Raw genomic sequence first — 16205 nt, forward strand, 5'->3', positions numbered from 1 at the left:
AAACAAACACATATAACCAGCCCAGGTATGTTTATGCCTTTAATGAGCCACTTGCTCATTGTGTATCCATGGCTGAGTCCCTTAGCTGCTCTCTGTGATGCCTAACCAACCTATAAAATGAGGTTAAACTCAGGAAGAGTTTAACCTCATTTTATAGGTTGGTTAGGCATCACAGAGAGCAGCTAAGGGACTCAGCCATGGATTGTATTTATCCTCCTCAATGGAACTGATGAGGAGTAATTTGCTAATATTCAGTTGTTGACTTTGAGACTTGCTCCAACTCCCACTTCAAGTCACCGGGAGTATTTTTATTGACTCAAGTTGGATTCGGCCTGAAGTTACTGTTCATCATTAAAACCTGTGACATCATTTATGAGTTTCAGTTTAATAAAATTAGTAAAGTGCTTTGAGAGCCTTAGATGGAAAGAACTATTGAAATGCTAAATATCATTATTGTCCAAAGCATCAAAAATGTAAGGCACTTTATATGTACAGCACATTATTAATTATTACTACTATTTTGTATATTGTATAGTATAATATATACTATATTTTGTAACTGCTATAAAATGTACCTTGTGTTAGCTGGAGACTTATATGGCTTGGCTTCTTAATTAATCTTTAGCAGCATTTTTTCCTCTAGTTAAAAAACACACACCATATGTTTAGACAAATGATACTAGTTTACACTTGTAAACCATACTGACATTTAAATGTTCATTTGAAAGCTCGATTGCATGCCAAAGTATTTGTGTGGTTAAAAACAGTGAATTGGCAAGGAGAAGCTATGCTGGTAGAAGACCAAGATTTTTTTGTTGTTGTTAAGACATGGCTGATGCTAATCTATGTGAACAATAAGTAGGGAGGGCATGTATAAGTGTTTCTCTAGAGATTTCCACAGTAGCATGCACAGCACCCTTCTTTGCTTCTTCCGTGCATAGCTGCTGTTAAGTACATCTTACCTGTTCCAAGAAATAAGACATGGTATCGTCCGTCAGCAGCATTAACTCGGTCCACTGCTATCTTTGTATACTTGTAGTCTGTTCCTGTCCGAATGATTAATGGTCTTTTGTGTATTGGGAAAGGCGATATAGGACCTACTGTGTCAAATTAAACCCTGAAGGATCCAAAGGTCCTGGGTGGACATTGGATTCACTAGGCCTACTAGTAATGCTGATACTTGCTAAGAAAAAAAGTGTCTTAACTAGTTTCTTATTTAGTCTGATGACCTGACAACTAAAGCAAAACCAAGAGACTTTAAGGCAATTTTAAAACTAATTTTGCATCAGATGGCCAAGAAAAATAAGAATGCCCAGATCCAAAACTCACTAAATTCTTGCTGTAATTCAATACCCAAAGCTCTATGCGTCTCCTATCGCTGCCATGCCTTATAATGATGTACGCTAGCCACTACAGAGAGTGAGTGTCATTCTGATGAATCACGACATAGTGAATGGAGGCCCTTGGTGATGGTTTGCCATGGGAACAATAACAGAGCTTTTCTGTATTCTTATTTCCTTTGGTGTTTGGGGACTTCCTTTAAGAAGAGGGAAGAGAGTTTCTTTTAATCCCCTCCTCATAAAAGTCTGGTGATTTGAAAGATTTTTAGCCTTGGTTTCCTGAGTCTAATACAAGGATGGTAATTCCCAAACCCATGTGGCCTAAATGGTAGTTTGTTGGCAGAAACAGTAGTTCCACATCTCTATAAGACTTGTCTGAAGTTCAGAGACAAACCTGTTCTCATAGGATTATCTGCTTTATTTTTAGTTGAAACTGCTCTGTGCTCACAAATAGAATCAATAACCCTGGATTTTAGTTTATCAGAGCTCCAGGCCACAAGCCCTTCTCAAGCACAGCCCCCCACTAAGTCAATGGCAGGTCCAGATGCAGAGGGCTTTCAGGATCCAGCCCTAGATCAGCTACTTTAGTCTATTTCCCTGACACTGCTTGATCGTTCTCTGCAATTCTAATCATGTCACAATACATTTGAAAAGTAAATTGGATCACTATCCTCTAACCTTACAGTTTTAATGAAAATCACTAGACTTGTTAGTTACACTGATGTCAGTTCAGACATCCATTGAATTCAATGGAATTGCTACAGATTCACGCTGGTGTAACTAAGAGCAGAATTTGGTTTGTTATGTTATTAAGGAAATATTTGTAATCATAGAATCAGACTTAGAAAGTCTCTACAATACAGTACCACTAGAAATACAGTTTTCCCTTTTCTATTTGCTAAAACCCTCTATATTTTTACATTATTGTGAAGTTGTTATTTCTGCCCTTGTAACTTTCTGGCCACATTACCATTCTTTTCACAGGCAGCTTATGATGTTCATAATTAGTAATAATACAATGTCAGATTCCCATATTCCTAGTCCTGGAAAATAGTACATTAATCCATGGAAGTTAATGGTACTACTCATGGGTCTGATGCTACTCATGGTGAGTAAATCTAGACCATACATTGCACACAACAAAGTTGGCTTTTGTCTCTGATGAGAACCATTCTATTTTTTACAATAAATATTCATTTTATTTTCTTTGTATTTTTGTTCTGATTATATCTCTTAAGTATATAGTAATTATGTTTTAATAAGCATGTGTGAAGATAATAGGCTGTACAGGGTTTGGAATTCACTAAAAACTACAATGCAGTACATCAAAGTTAAATAAATAAAACAATTCCGTGCATAGCTGCTGTTAAGTACATCTTACCTGTTCCAAGAAATAAGACATGGTATCGTCCGTCAGCAGCATTAACTCGGTCCACTGCTATCTTTGTATACTTGTAGTCTGTTCCTGTCCGAATGATTAATGGTCTTTTGTGTATTGGGTAAATGGGATTGAACATCAAGGGGTGATTCCTAATAAAGGTTACAACATCGTCGGGGAATTCCTTGGTTGTCCGCATGTTGGGTGTAAAGGCTCCTCCAGGACACTGTGAGGAAGAATTCATAGTAATGCTTAACAGTGCATAGCATCTATCAAGGGTTTTTTTATCTTCAATCTATCTACAAACACTGACTGATGGTCAGGCGGCATGGTAACATTTTTTTGAAAAAACACTTCATACTCCATGTGAAAATGATTATATTTATATAATGGAAAAGCTGTACTCTAATAGCTATGTCTATAAACTGCCCTCAGCTGGGACAAAACAAACAAACATATTTGTGTGTTCTTAAAAGCTAGGCTGATGGCAATGCTCCATGCTTGAGGGGCCTTATTTTTGCATTCCTTGTGCTCTCAAAGTTCTCACTGCAAAGAATGCAAGTGACTGGTAAGGGGAAAGATATGAAGATCTTGCCTCTGGGTAGTACAAAAATAGATATAAAGGCCAACAGGTATATTTAGATGCCTAACTAGGTACCTACCTCTGCTTGTGTGTTATAATTATTCAGTGCACATAGGGCTAGATTTGGACAAACCTTGTGCAAATGCACAAGAAGGGAAAAAATGCAAGGAGCCTTTCCCAGACCCTTTGAGACTGTACATGAGTAGGCAGGGAAGCCTAACCCCGGTGTGAGGAGCCACACTGCAAAGCCGTTACTGTGTCCTCACTGGTTCTGTGCTCATTTCACTAGGGCTTCTGGTGCAATAAGCTGAGCCATGCTATGTTTCTTTCCCAGTGACTTCTAAGAGAACTGGGCAGACAAGGAGACTAGTGGAAGGCACTGGAGGTATTACACCCACCCTCAGCCCACAGGTGAGTTAGCCTGCATCCTTATGGCAAAGTGAGTAGGTTCCCAGTCCAAATGGAAACTGTATCTGGGCTTTAACCCGTACCCTCAACCAGGCCAGTTAACTCTGGGTGAAAGCACCACTTAAAGCTAAGAATGTGTTTATGTGTTTTCCTGAATCAGGCTCAAATTTCGGCCTGCTGCACGCAGTCCATGTAAACAGGCAATATGGCCACACATATCTATGTGCCTGCGCATATCTGTGCCCTGCACCTATCTACGTTACCATTGGAAGAGTCACCCACAATACACTGCTGCATAGCACAGGGTTTACCAGGCAGCTTCTGTGCAGTTCATCTAGCTCTGGAGCTTTGCTCCTTTCAGGGGCCTGTAAAATGTGGATTGACCCTACGTCTCATCAAGGCATGAAGAGACATTTGACAGGTAAATTCTGAGCCATGGGTTTGTCAGAAGAATCTGTAGCTTTCTGTAGAGTGCTAGGAAAAGGCCTTACAATGACCCTGTTCTCCAAAGCCCCACAAATTTTCCAAGCTATCCAGCGATTACCCAGATTAGGTACTGCACACCAGCCAGTAATGGTCCCCTCGCCCTAGCTTGATTCTAAGTGTGCCAAATGGATGTTGGTAACAACAACAGGAAGGCACTGAGCTCAAAGAGTCCTCTAGCATCCCAAAGTGAGAGTTCTCACTCAATGTCTGTACAACTTTAAGGGGCTGCAATACAAAGACAGCAGAACCTCCCTGCCTTTCACCTTCATTTCTTGACTGTGAGACAATGAAAAGACCCCAGGGGGCAGATGGCTCATCCCCCCCTCCAGAGAAATAATATTTTGTGGTTGGTGAGATAGAGATGGGAAGAGCCCATAGAGAGAGGTGTTATGAGGGACAGGTTCCCTCCTGCCCCTCCCGCCACAGCAATCTGGGATAACGGAGTCCCACCCAGCTCTAGCCCTTTCTTTACACTGAATGAAGAACCATCCCATTGATCAATCCTGTGATCTATCAGTCCCCTTGGGTACTCACAAGGGAGTAATTCCAGCCATAGAGAGCTGACAGGTTGTGAGTATTTAGGGGAAATGTGGGGAAGAAGACAGGGAGAGGAGAAATCAGTTCCAATATAGAAATCTGTGCTGTGTAGGGAACCTATTTACATGACTTCTCTCAGCCCCAGCCAACTCCTTCACTTCCTGCTGCTCTAGAACTCCACTGGCTTTCTGCAGCTCACAGGCCTTTCATTTTCCAGGAAACACAAGGCAAATTTCAGAAATCTGTAACCAGCACTGACAAACAGGGCTGGCTACAGGCTTTTGAGGGCTCCAAGTAAGCTGATTCTTGGCAAGGGACCCCAAAACTCAAAGGCACTCCCAGAACTATATCAGAGAGCCTCCCCCCCTTCACCTGCATCCTAGACCAATATCACCTGTCCTTGCCCTCCTTCCTTAGAAGACAGGTACCTTTTCTGTCTTCTAGGCCAGATTTCCCAGATGCTGGGAGTGGACGATAGGGGACAGATCACTTGATGATTGACTGTTCTGTTCATGCCCTCTGAAGCAGCTGGCATTGGCCATTGCTGGAAGATAGGATAGTGGGATGGATGGACCATTGGTCTGACCCAGTATGGCCGTTTGTATGTTCCCCACCTTCTGCCTCACAGATCCTAGGCAGTTCCAGTTTTCCAGTGTTATCCAGATTCAACTGTCCCTATTTATTCCCACCCTGGCATATAAATCCTCATGAATTGCAGATGGATAATTAGATAGTTGTTTCAGGCAAGTCCCAGACATCCTTCTTGGACTAGTTCATTGCCTCTGTTACCAACCCAAAGACCCGTGTCATGAAAATTATTCCTTTGGCCATGAAGGACTGGACTCAGAAAGCTTCATAGCTTGTGTCTCTCTGCTGCCAACCAGAGAAGTCACTGAAGTACAACATGAGCTGTTCCCTTCCTCGGAGAGTTGAGTGTACCTCTGCTGCACTCCCTCTCCTACAGATGATTTAACCACATGGTGACTGCACTCACAGCACATTTTGCACCCACAAGCCTGCTGGGATAGCCCTATACATTAGAGATGAACTGAAGGAGGAGAGGAACCCTTTGGTTTATAGTACATTCTTCAATGAGCTATGGGTACAAAAATATTTCTGTAGAGTCTGGATAATGGAAACAACCCTTAACCAGCTCTGAATGTAGTAGGAAGCTGCCAATTATGTCATAAAAGTTTTCCATAAGTAATTTTAGTTTGTGGAAGAAATAAGAAATGCTTGGTATGTAGTAAAGGGGCAGCCAAAGACTGCAGAGCCTGCCGGTGGCCTAGCGAATGTATTCCTTTATTTAATTCCATTTAAACTATGCTGAAGCATTTGTGATATTTATAGTTATAGCATTTTGGCTGATTGTAAGTGCATTTATATAAAAATGTTTAATTTGAAAGATCTATTTATGCAAGTGGAACATAGGATTTGCCGTATTGGGTCAGATTGCTTGTTGTTCTAATCTAGCATCCTGGCAGTGGCCAATATTGATGTTTGGCAGGAAAGGGGCTCCTAACCCAGAATGTATTTTGGACAAAATTTTCGAACTTGGATGCCCAAAAGTAGGTATCTGAATATACATTTAAGCTTCTAAATAAAACTGGACATATTTTCAAAGGTGCTGCACCTACACTGACTTCAGTGGAAAATGGAATTTAAACCTTAATCCTTCCATGATGTCAGAGACAGAACCTTCTGCCAATGAGGAAAAGCAGAGACAAGCTACAGAAATCTCATGTCAGAAAATGTTTTGTTTAGTGACTGTGATGAAATAGGGTGGTTTGTGGAGAAGCATCAGGGGAACAGATGAGAGGATAAGCAGTTTCAGATGATAAGGATGCAGAGTTCAGTCAAATTTGATGAGATTGTTGTCCTGATTTGAACTGAATTGGATTATGCAGAACAATGGAGGTACCATGGGAATTGGCTGACATGACAACTGGAAATCAGTGACACACTTCCTTGTGTGTTTGTGGAATGGCTTGTTAAAAGACTTTTGTGTAGAAGAATTTGGAGAGTCTTGGGGAAAGAATATTAGAGTCCAGTCATGTCTTGTCTTGGAAAAACTGGCAGTAGAAGGGGGAAAATTTGGCTGAACGCTCAACATGGGGTGATTTGGATAGCAGTTCTCATGGCCTTCTCTGAACTACTACCAGGCTACTTGAGGTTTGGATTTGACCCAAAGAAAAAATATAGGGACGAGTTCCAGTCAGAAGATTCAGATACAACTCTCCAATCCCCTGGAAATGTGCAGAGCTTTGGATTTAACATTCCAGTTTAGACGCATCACTAATCATGTCCTTCTATTATACTATCTATTTTTGCCTTCCTTTATTAATGTACCAAACCATCTTTTTGGCTTTTCTTTTAATTGCAGCTTCACACTGAACTAATGCAAATACTGAGGTGTCCATAACAATCCTCAAGAACCTTTCTTCTCAGGATCCTTCAAACTCAGAGCCCATCAGCATATCTGATAAATTTAGATAATTTTTGCCACTATGTAAAACCCAATTCTAAATTAAATTTTCCTTTCCGTTGTGACTGCCTGATCCCCTGTTTAGCCCTGTTTGGAATACTTCACAAGCCTTCATAAGATGAACCAAGAATAACATGGCAGTGGCTGAAAAAATACAGAGATACAATACTCCTGAAGCAGCAAGAAACACTGAAATGTGACTAATCACCAGAGCATGAAACTTCTTGGTTAAATGAGCCATTTATTTTATATTTTCATAAACAGTAAAATTAAAGCAACAGTGAACTCATGAGATTAACACTGTTTGAATTAATTACAAGCAAGAATGCTACCATTCAACCACAGCGGAACATCAGGTATTTACTAACAAACTCTGAAGAGATTTTGTGATATGAATGTCCTAAATCTGACAGCCAGTAATATCATAAGAGACTGAACTGATATTCCCGAAGCTACAAAGAATTACATTTCTCTTGTCCCTGGGACTTTTATTCTTTGCAAAGCCCAGGTGCAGTTGTAACCCACACACCTCCTGGGTGTGGTGTTCTGGCCCATCCAGTGGCACTGTGACCATTTAGAGAGAGAGATGTAGAGGTTCATGCACTAAGCTCCAGAGGTCCCCGATTCAATCCTGCTAGCTGCTGATGCTCTCATAGGTAATTAACCATATGATTGATCATTGCTAATAAGGGTATTTTCATTTGTCAATTCAGAAACACTGAAAGGTTGCTATGGTGCCAATCTTTAAGAGCTGGGATGTTCATCACAAATATGATATAACAAGCAAATGCTTCTAGAGATATGAACAGAATATGAGGGTTTTTCAGGAGAGGAGAACAGCATGGGATAGTTTAAGCCACAGTGCACAGGGTTGCCTACATCTCAGAGAACCTCCATAGACCCTCCAGTAAAAATAAAGGACTCCTGATATTTCTGAAGTAAAATTCAAGCAGTTTTGGGGGAAGGGGCATTTTTGGATATATATACTGCAGGCCTTCTCTATACATTACCTGTACAAAAAAGGGCACAATTCAATTTTATAAAAAATCCTTACAAGATTTGAGGCATAGACCTGGCCATGTTGTTCTATGCATTCAGTATCTCTAGGCTGATTATTGAAACTCATTATATCTTGAAACAAGGCCCTGAGAGAGCTCCAACTGGTACAAAAAGAAGCAGCAACACAGGTTGCAGTGAACAGATTATCGTGGCCTCTCATCCATCACATTTCAAGGACTATTTTCTAATTCTCAATATCTTCCATGGGATTGGCATAGTCAGTTGAGACACTCTCTCCCTCAGCAACCATGACCTCCACCACACCTACTCAATGTTCCATTGGAATAATGAAACTGTTGAAAACTGGGGAAGATTCATGAGCGCAGGGGACAGACTTTTATGGGCATTGGACCTAAAATATAGAACTCAATACTATAAGAGGCAAGAATAATCAGGGTGAAATACAAAACTCTTCAACTTGGCTTCTCTTAATAGCCCCTGCACTTTCTTTGTCTCTCTCCCTCTCTCTCTTTCTCTCTCAAATATACACATACTCTTAAAAATAATAGACATCTAATGAAATAATTTACTTCTACCTGCTGGACAGAAAGAGCCAGCGAGAGAGAGATTGATTTTTTAATAATTTTAATAGTTCTCAGATATTATAGTGATGTGTATGACAGGTAAATAAATAAGTAGGCAGGCAGATAGAGGGAATTACAACTAATTTTAGATATAATGTATAGTCTGTGCCTTAGCACCAATTTTATGATATTTCGTTAAATTAAACAAAGACAATTAGTTGCCAACCCTGACTTGCATAAATGTCTTTAGTACTCACTGTGCCAGGTCGTGGATATGGAATTCTTCCCTGATATGGAATTAGCTGGTGGTTAGGACCTTCCTTATGTGCAAAGGGCCCATTGAACACTGTTTGGATCTCAGACAAGTGATACACGCACACTGCTGAACCTTTAAATACAGAGCTGGAAAAAACAAGGAAAAGATTTGCACCACGATCTGCCATCTCTTACATAACATTTTCCATCATCACAAAGGGTTCAGTGATGCAACGTTGCCCATAGAGATAACACATCTAATAATATGTAGCACTTCTAGAGCAAAAAGAAAAGGAGTACTTGTGGCACCTTAGAGACTAACCAATTTATTTGAGCATAAGCTTTCGTGAGCTACAGCTCACTTCATGCATCCGATGAAGTGAGCTGTAGCTCACGAAAGCTTATGCTCAAATAAATTGGTTAGTCTCTAAGGTGCCACAAGGACTCCTTTTCTTTTTGCGAATACAGACTAACACGGCTGTTACTCTACAAGGACCTCAAAGAACTTTGCACACATTAATTTACCTTTACAATACACAGCATTAACCTGTAAAGCTAGGTAACATTTTCCTCACAAAGAGTATCGATCTTCCCAATGAGAGGGGAAAGTATTATCATCCCTGTTTTACAGATGGGGAAAATGGAGGCGGAGACTGGTTAAATGACTTCCCCTATACGGCACACATGAGAGCATAACCTTTTCCCAATGAAATCAGTGGTCAAAATACCACTGACTTCAGTGAGACCAGGATTTGACACTCTCTGTGTGTTTAAACTGGAAACAGAACACATCTCTCCTGGCTCTCGGTTCATGAGAGCCCGTAGCTGCCTTATAAAACACCTGGATAGAACATTCATTAAAACAATAATCACAATTAAATGCAGTTAGACTATTGTAATCAGTGTTGACCTTTCTATAAATAATATGGGCTAAGATCATGGTGTTAAATGGAAACACCCCCACAGAGGCCAGGAAACTTCATGAGGTTCCTTTTGCAGAGTTTCCTATGCATTCTTCCATCAGGAGTGATGAGGTTTGACCTTCCCACAGCCTGAACTAGGATTCTGACCCACTAACTCCCAGGAGATTAGTTTGGATCCAGTTGCACAGGCCCTGTGCCTTCACATTAATATGGGCCCACTGAGGCTCTGTCTGGGTTCCTTAGTGCTGTGGAGCCCTATTGCCAGAGACTTTGCAGCCAGTATTTGTCCCTAGCACTCTCCATTAAGGATAATCTCCAGTGTCAAGGAAATGATCTTCAGACATTGGCTGTGATATTAACAGTCCCCTTCTGTGTCCACTGTGTGAAAGGGTGCAATGTATGTGTTGGGGGAGGAGGGAAGGCACACTTTGGATGTTTTTTTCAGAGATGAACATCCAAACATTCCAGATTTGCTCAATATTAAGTGTGAGATGAGGAAAATTGAAATTGCTCTTTGTTGTGCACTGAACAGGTAAAATCACTAAAGAGGAAAATGTGTAACTGCTACAGGACATTATCCAGCAATCCCATTGCTCTATGCCACACGTGCTACCTTGAGAAAGCCCTCAGATGCATTATAATCACATACACTGTCTGAACTCTCTCTTCTTCACAATTGGTTTATGAAGTTTTCCTCGGTATTCATGGAAGCCATAAGATATGGTTTAAAGGATGCACTTTATCATTGCAGACAATGCACCTTTATTAGTTGTATAATAGTTCCTGCTATAAAAATAATTCACTTCAGCCACGGCCTAGACCAATATAGTTTAGTTAACGTTCATAATTATTTTTATCTCGCAGTCTGTTTCTCCAATTACTGTTCTTGGGTTGGGGTCTACAGAGATGAAAAAGATACAGGCAGTACAAGTAGATGAAATTCATTATGACTGCTAGGTTTAATTACACAACATGTTCAATCTAGAGTAAAAAAAAACAAACAGAAGTCTTGTGGTTTGTGGAAACAGAAACCTAGACAAAAGTAAAACCTTGTATGAAGTGAGAAAATGTCTAGAGGACCTGGAATAGACCAAGTGTTCAGTCTGATTATATGGTGCCTTAACTCAAACCCAATTTCCACTGCAGGAATACCATGAGAATTAGATAGAACAGTTTCCAACTCAGACATGTTGAATCCATAACATAATCATAAGTGTGGTTTTTATCGCTAAACATTGTCTCAGCATTTTCTCTTCTTGTGCTATAAGAGCCATACAGTATAGATAGCCTCAGCTATTTTTAAGCTACAGGGTTGTTTTTTCCCCCCTCACCTAAATATTATGAAACTATCTTTTCTTGGCTATATGTAAGCTTGACAATTGGCATTTACGGGGCATATATTATCACGGTGGTTGACATGGTCAGAAAATGACTTTTTCTCACATGAAAATGTTCAACTGAAATTATTTTTTTTCCATTTTATTCAAAATTTTTCCATAAAAGAAAGAAAACCAAAAAAATCAGTTTAAAAAAAATCTTCTAACTGGTCAGGTCCAGCTATTGGACAGAAATATAATGCACCAAAATGCTACAGCGAGGTATGTATTAGAAATACATTGACAGACAGGCAGTGGCATTTCCATTGTTCAGATAATTGGGACAAGAGCAAAATCCCCCAAAACATCAAAATACAAATAAAGTTAGTATCTGTTTTTTCTCAGAAAGACTATCCCAGCAAGCTTAACAAGAAATCTTGAACTTTCTCAAATAACTATCCAACCTGTCCTCACAGCAAGGTGGGCTCTTATCTGCCAAGAGATGAGAAGTGCCCATGTTTTGCAGTGATCCAGAGAAGGCTGAAAACTCAGGTTGTGATTAAGGAAGGACTTGATCAAACAGGATATAAGGGTGCCTTTTGGGAGCCAAAGTCTTATTGGCACATGGAATAGTCTGCCAGCTATGTGAATGCGAACTATTAGCATGAATTTATTTAGGAATTCTGGGCTTGATGTTTCAGGTGCTAAGGACGCCTGATGAGGTGCTGAGAATCCTCAGTTGCCACTGAAGTCAATCACACATTATGTCCTTGTTCTTCCCCGCTATCTAGTAAACATACGGAGACAACAGGAACCATTTTCTCAATATAATCCATAATATTTTTTTTAAAAGCTGGGAGCAGAGGGGAAATTTATCTCAGGTATAGTTGTATTGGAGACAACAGGGATCAATTTGGCACAATGAATATAGCTCCAACACAGATCACAAGTAATTGTGCTTTCAATTGATGAGAATAAGCAGAATTGAAAGGTGGCAACAATAGTTGCAGGATATATTGGTAATGCATTCAATCTCAATTGCCTTGAGATCAAAATACTTCTTTCTGTGTTTATATGGAACTGGAACTGAGGCTGTTCACAGAGGCTGCCTCTACAAATCTCCAAAATTACCTTGATGTTGTAAAAATTCCATACACCAGGGTTGTTCTAGGGTTATCTGTTTCGAGGAGAAACACATCCTCTGTGAGAAAGAAAGAACACAGCTGTTGAGTAATTGCTCTAGCTTTACTTTCAAACCTCAAAATTTAGGGCCCCATCCTACTCACACTGACTTCAATAGGAATTTTGTCTCTGACTTCAATGGTCAGGCCCATCATATTCAAGGTTGGTCATAGTAAAACTAGCATTTACACATTCTGGGCCTGCTTTTCAAATGGACTCAATACGCAACTGCCCCTATTTAGACACACAAATAAATGGATCAGATTTTCAAATGTGCTCAGGACCTATCTTCTCCCATTCTCCTCAAAAGGACTTTAACGCAAAAAAGCATTTAATCATGTGCTTAACGTTAGGTCATGTTTAAGTCCCACTGGAGTCGAAGTTATAGTGCATTTAAAGATGTGTAGAATTTAAGGCTAGAAGAATCTACCACTTCCCTTGGGAGTTTTTTCCAGTGGTTAATCACCCTAACCGTTAAAAATTTGTGCTTAATTTCTAATTTGAATTTGTCTGGCTTCAGCTTTCAGCCACAAGTTCTTGTTATACCTTTCCCTGATAAGTTAAAGATCTCTTTAGTACTTTGTAGTTGCTCTCCATGAATGTACTGAAACACTATAGTAAAGTCATCTCTCAATTGACTTTTTGATAAAGTAAGGATCACATTATCCCTTTCTGTCACAGCATTATCCTGGGAGCTCATGCTCAGTTGCTAGTCCAATATGATCCCAAAAGCCTTAAAAGCTGAACATCAGTGCTTTGCTGAATAGGAGTAGATTGGTTGAATCAGGGTCTTGGAGATGTCAGGAGCAGAGCACTTTTGAAAGGTAACTCTCAAAGTATCCTCTAAATTTTGAATTTGGTCTTTGTGCTTTATTTTAAGGACTGAGACCAGCAATATATACCATACAGTGTTTTATCATAGGATAAAAGTACAGTGATCCAGGATCAGATTCTGATAACCTTACTCACATGGAACATTAAATTAGGATTTGATCCAACTACTATTACATTCTGAATCAAAACAATTGCACTGAAACATTTGTAACAATCCATAGCCACAGAGATTCTGGATCCCATTTACAGTGGTGAAAATCAGGGGCAATACCACTGGGGTCAGTGTAGTTACAAAAGCGTGGAAGCAGTGTGCATGAGTCAGATTCAGACCTAGAATCTGGTTCATTAGCTAACAACATATATCTTATCTGAAATAGAATTTATGTCCTTAGCTTCTCAAAGCAGAAGACTCTACAGTCTATTCATCGAGTTAAAGGAAATCAGGGGCAGTTGATCAAGTTTTGTCATTTTTAACTACTTAGTGGTGCACAGACAAGCCCACACTCCCCAGCTGAGGCAAAACTTGTCTGAGGTTATTTGTCCAACAAATGGGGTTCAGATCTGCGACCACGCCCATGACAATCATAGACACCAGATGGCTGCAAACACGCAACATTAGATATGTGATTATGAAGTTAATAATCTATATTTACATTGGAGATCCTAAAAAGACCATACACAAACATAAGCTCACACAATTGTTCTGAGGGTTAGTTAGTTAATATTTGTAAAAAGCTTTGCAGATGTAAAAGCGTTCATAAATTCTAAGAAATTATACTTAGTAGTAGTAGTATTTAGTATCCTCATCAACAACAAGTTCTGCTTCCAAAGAGACTTCTACCAAGTGACCCAAAGGAGCACCTGTCTTGTCATCAAAAAGACATTAGTGGTACATAAAAACTGATACTAAAAACAGTTTAAAATACTATAAGCAAATCTTAATCATGAGCATAAACAATAGGAACAGCAACAATTATATTTTGCATTTACATCTCTCCTTTCATTGGAAGCTCTCCATGTGTTTTGCAAACATTAATTTAGCCTCTTAGTACTCCAGTGTATAGTCAAGCATTATTATTCCTGCTTCAGAGATGAGGATGATGAGGCAAAGAAATTTATAGTGAAATCTTGGCACTATTGAAGTCAATATGATTTTTGGCTTAGACTTAAATGGAGCCAAGATTTCACACTTAGTGACTTATCAAGGTGATACAGGAATTTTGTTGCAGAACTGGGAATCAAATTCAGATGTCCTTAACTCCCAGTATCTGTGGCTTAAGCACAAGTATATCTTTTCTCATTTGAAGTTAAGATTTTCAAATACTCACACATACAGAGGTAACATGATATAGATAATGTTTCATAAAGACTACACTGCTATACCTAATTCATCAAAGTATGTTTCCGTTCCATCCTCGTCCATTACTGAGCACACAAGTCTTGCTTTCAAGAATGTTGTCCACTTGTTTACAAGACTACGCTGTCCACCAGTATCATTCTGAAAAGTAAAATGAATTTGACAAAAGTAAAATAAAGCAAAACTAAAATGTTAATCCCTGCAATCTTTTCTCAGGTTATTCTGACCCATCATCTAGCAAATACAATGCTTATATTAAAGAAAATAAACAAAAATAGGCATGAAGCAAACCCCTCTACCAAACACCGCCAAATCTGGGAAACCACAGACCCAATTATGAATGTTGAAATTGAGGACTATCTTGAGCAAACAAAGAGAGATTAAAGTTCCGCTCTATAAAATGGCCTCACAGGGCTATCAGACAACAACAATGTTAACTTTACAAGCTTGTGATGTTAGACCTCGGGCTTCAGGGTTTAGAACAATCTCTAACTATTGGGGATGACAGGAGAACTCATGCAGAGGGGTGATATCTCATATCTGCCTAATGAAAAGTTTTTTGCACCTTCTGCTGAAGCATCTGACGTGGACTCCTGTCAGAAACAAGACACAGGACTAGATGGACTCTGGGTATTATCCATTATGGTAATTCCTATATTACCTATGTTTGTCCATGAGAATCTTTTCAACAAAGCCCCAAATGCCACTCCAATCAGATTCATTTAGATTTCCTCTCTCTATCCTTCAGTGGACATAATAGACAGAGCAGATCTTACAACTTTTCTGAGGCTGTACAACAATCACCTGGAGACTCCTGTTTGTCAGCCAACCAGACTGTAAATAACATGTTTAATTACAAGAAACATAGGCAAAATTACCAATAAAGTATGAAAACACATATTTAATCCAGCTCTTGCCATGATGAAAAATGCTAACCAATTATTTAAATCATATTGTAAGTGGTACTATTTAGAACTTAAATAAACGTCATAAAACACTAACAAGTAACATTTATGCTACCATTAAAAGTCTAGTTTTCAACAGTTTAAATACCTTCAATTTTGCACAATTGTGTCTATTACTGGTAAGCACAATTGGTATTTGCAAGCCTAAGGTGGGTGCACAAGCATGACACAATCACGGCACTTTTGCATGTCTAGCCTTTGAAAATCAGGCTTTTAATAATTTTTCTATAAAATCATTTTAAAATGTGTTTGCCGTATAGAGTAAGGATCACAGTGAATTATATTAGGAAAATTTTAGGTGGAATCAGAAAAAATGTTTACAGCAAAATTCGCCCCTTAGTCTCTGTCCCCGTCACCGTTCTCATTGACAGGGTCTGTAAAGATGAACTATTTTAGTTAACAGAACTAAGATTAAAGTACTGCTTTAACAGAGGCATTGATAGAAATGTGCATGTAAGATGAAATAACTGGTAAATCTTTATGATGCCAGATTCAGACAAAATCTCATTAATGTACTATTCAGGTATTTGTTATCTGAGGGCAAGTGACCTGGAAGGCTCAATTCATAAGACC

General features: G+C 39.3%; 1 protein-coding gene across 2 annotated transcripts in view; it reads right to left on the reverse strand.

The window, feature by feature from the left end:
• SEMA3C (semaphorin 3C) overlaps positions 1-16205 on the reverse strand; it is a 169053-nt gene that overhangs the window by 27605 nt on the left and 125243 nt on the right. For both annotated transcript variants that reach the window (XM_077807872.1, XM_077807873.1), the window contains 4 exons: positions 14694-14808; positions 12426-12495; positions 9058-9202; positions 2722-2944 (listed from right to left, as the gene is read on the reverse strand). In XM_077807872.1, the coding sequence (XP_077663998.1) occupies positions 2722-2944; positions 9058-9202; positions 12426-12495; positions 14694-14808 (553 nt within the window). The remainder of the gene's footprint in view (positions 1-2721; positions 2945-9057; positions 9203-12425; positions 12496-14693; positions 14809-16205) is intronic.

Source organism: Eretmochelys imbricata, chromosome 1 (assembly GCF_965152235.1).
Source record: "Eretmochelys imbricata isolate rEreImb1 chromosome 1, rEreImb1.hap1, whole genome shotgun sequence".
In the NCBI taxonomy this organism is placed as follows: Eukaryota; Metazoa; Chordata; order Testudines; family Cheloniidae; genus Eretmochelys; species Eretmochelys imbricata.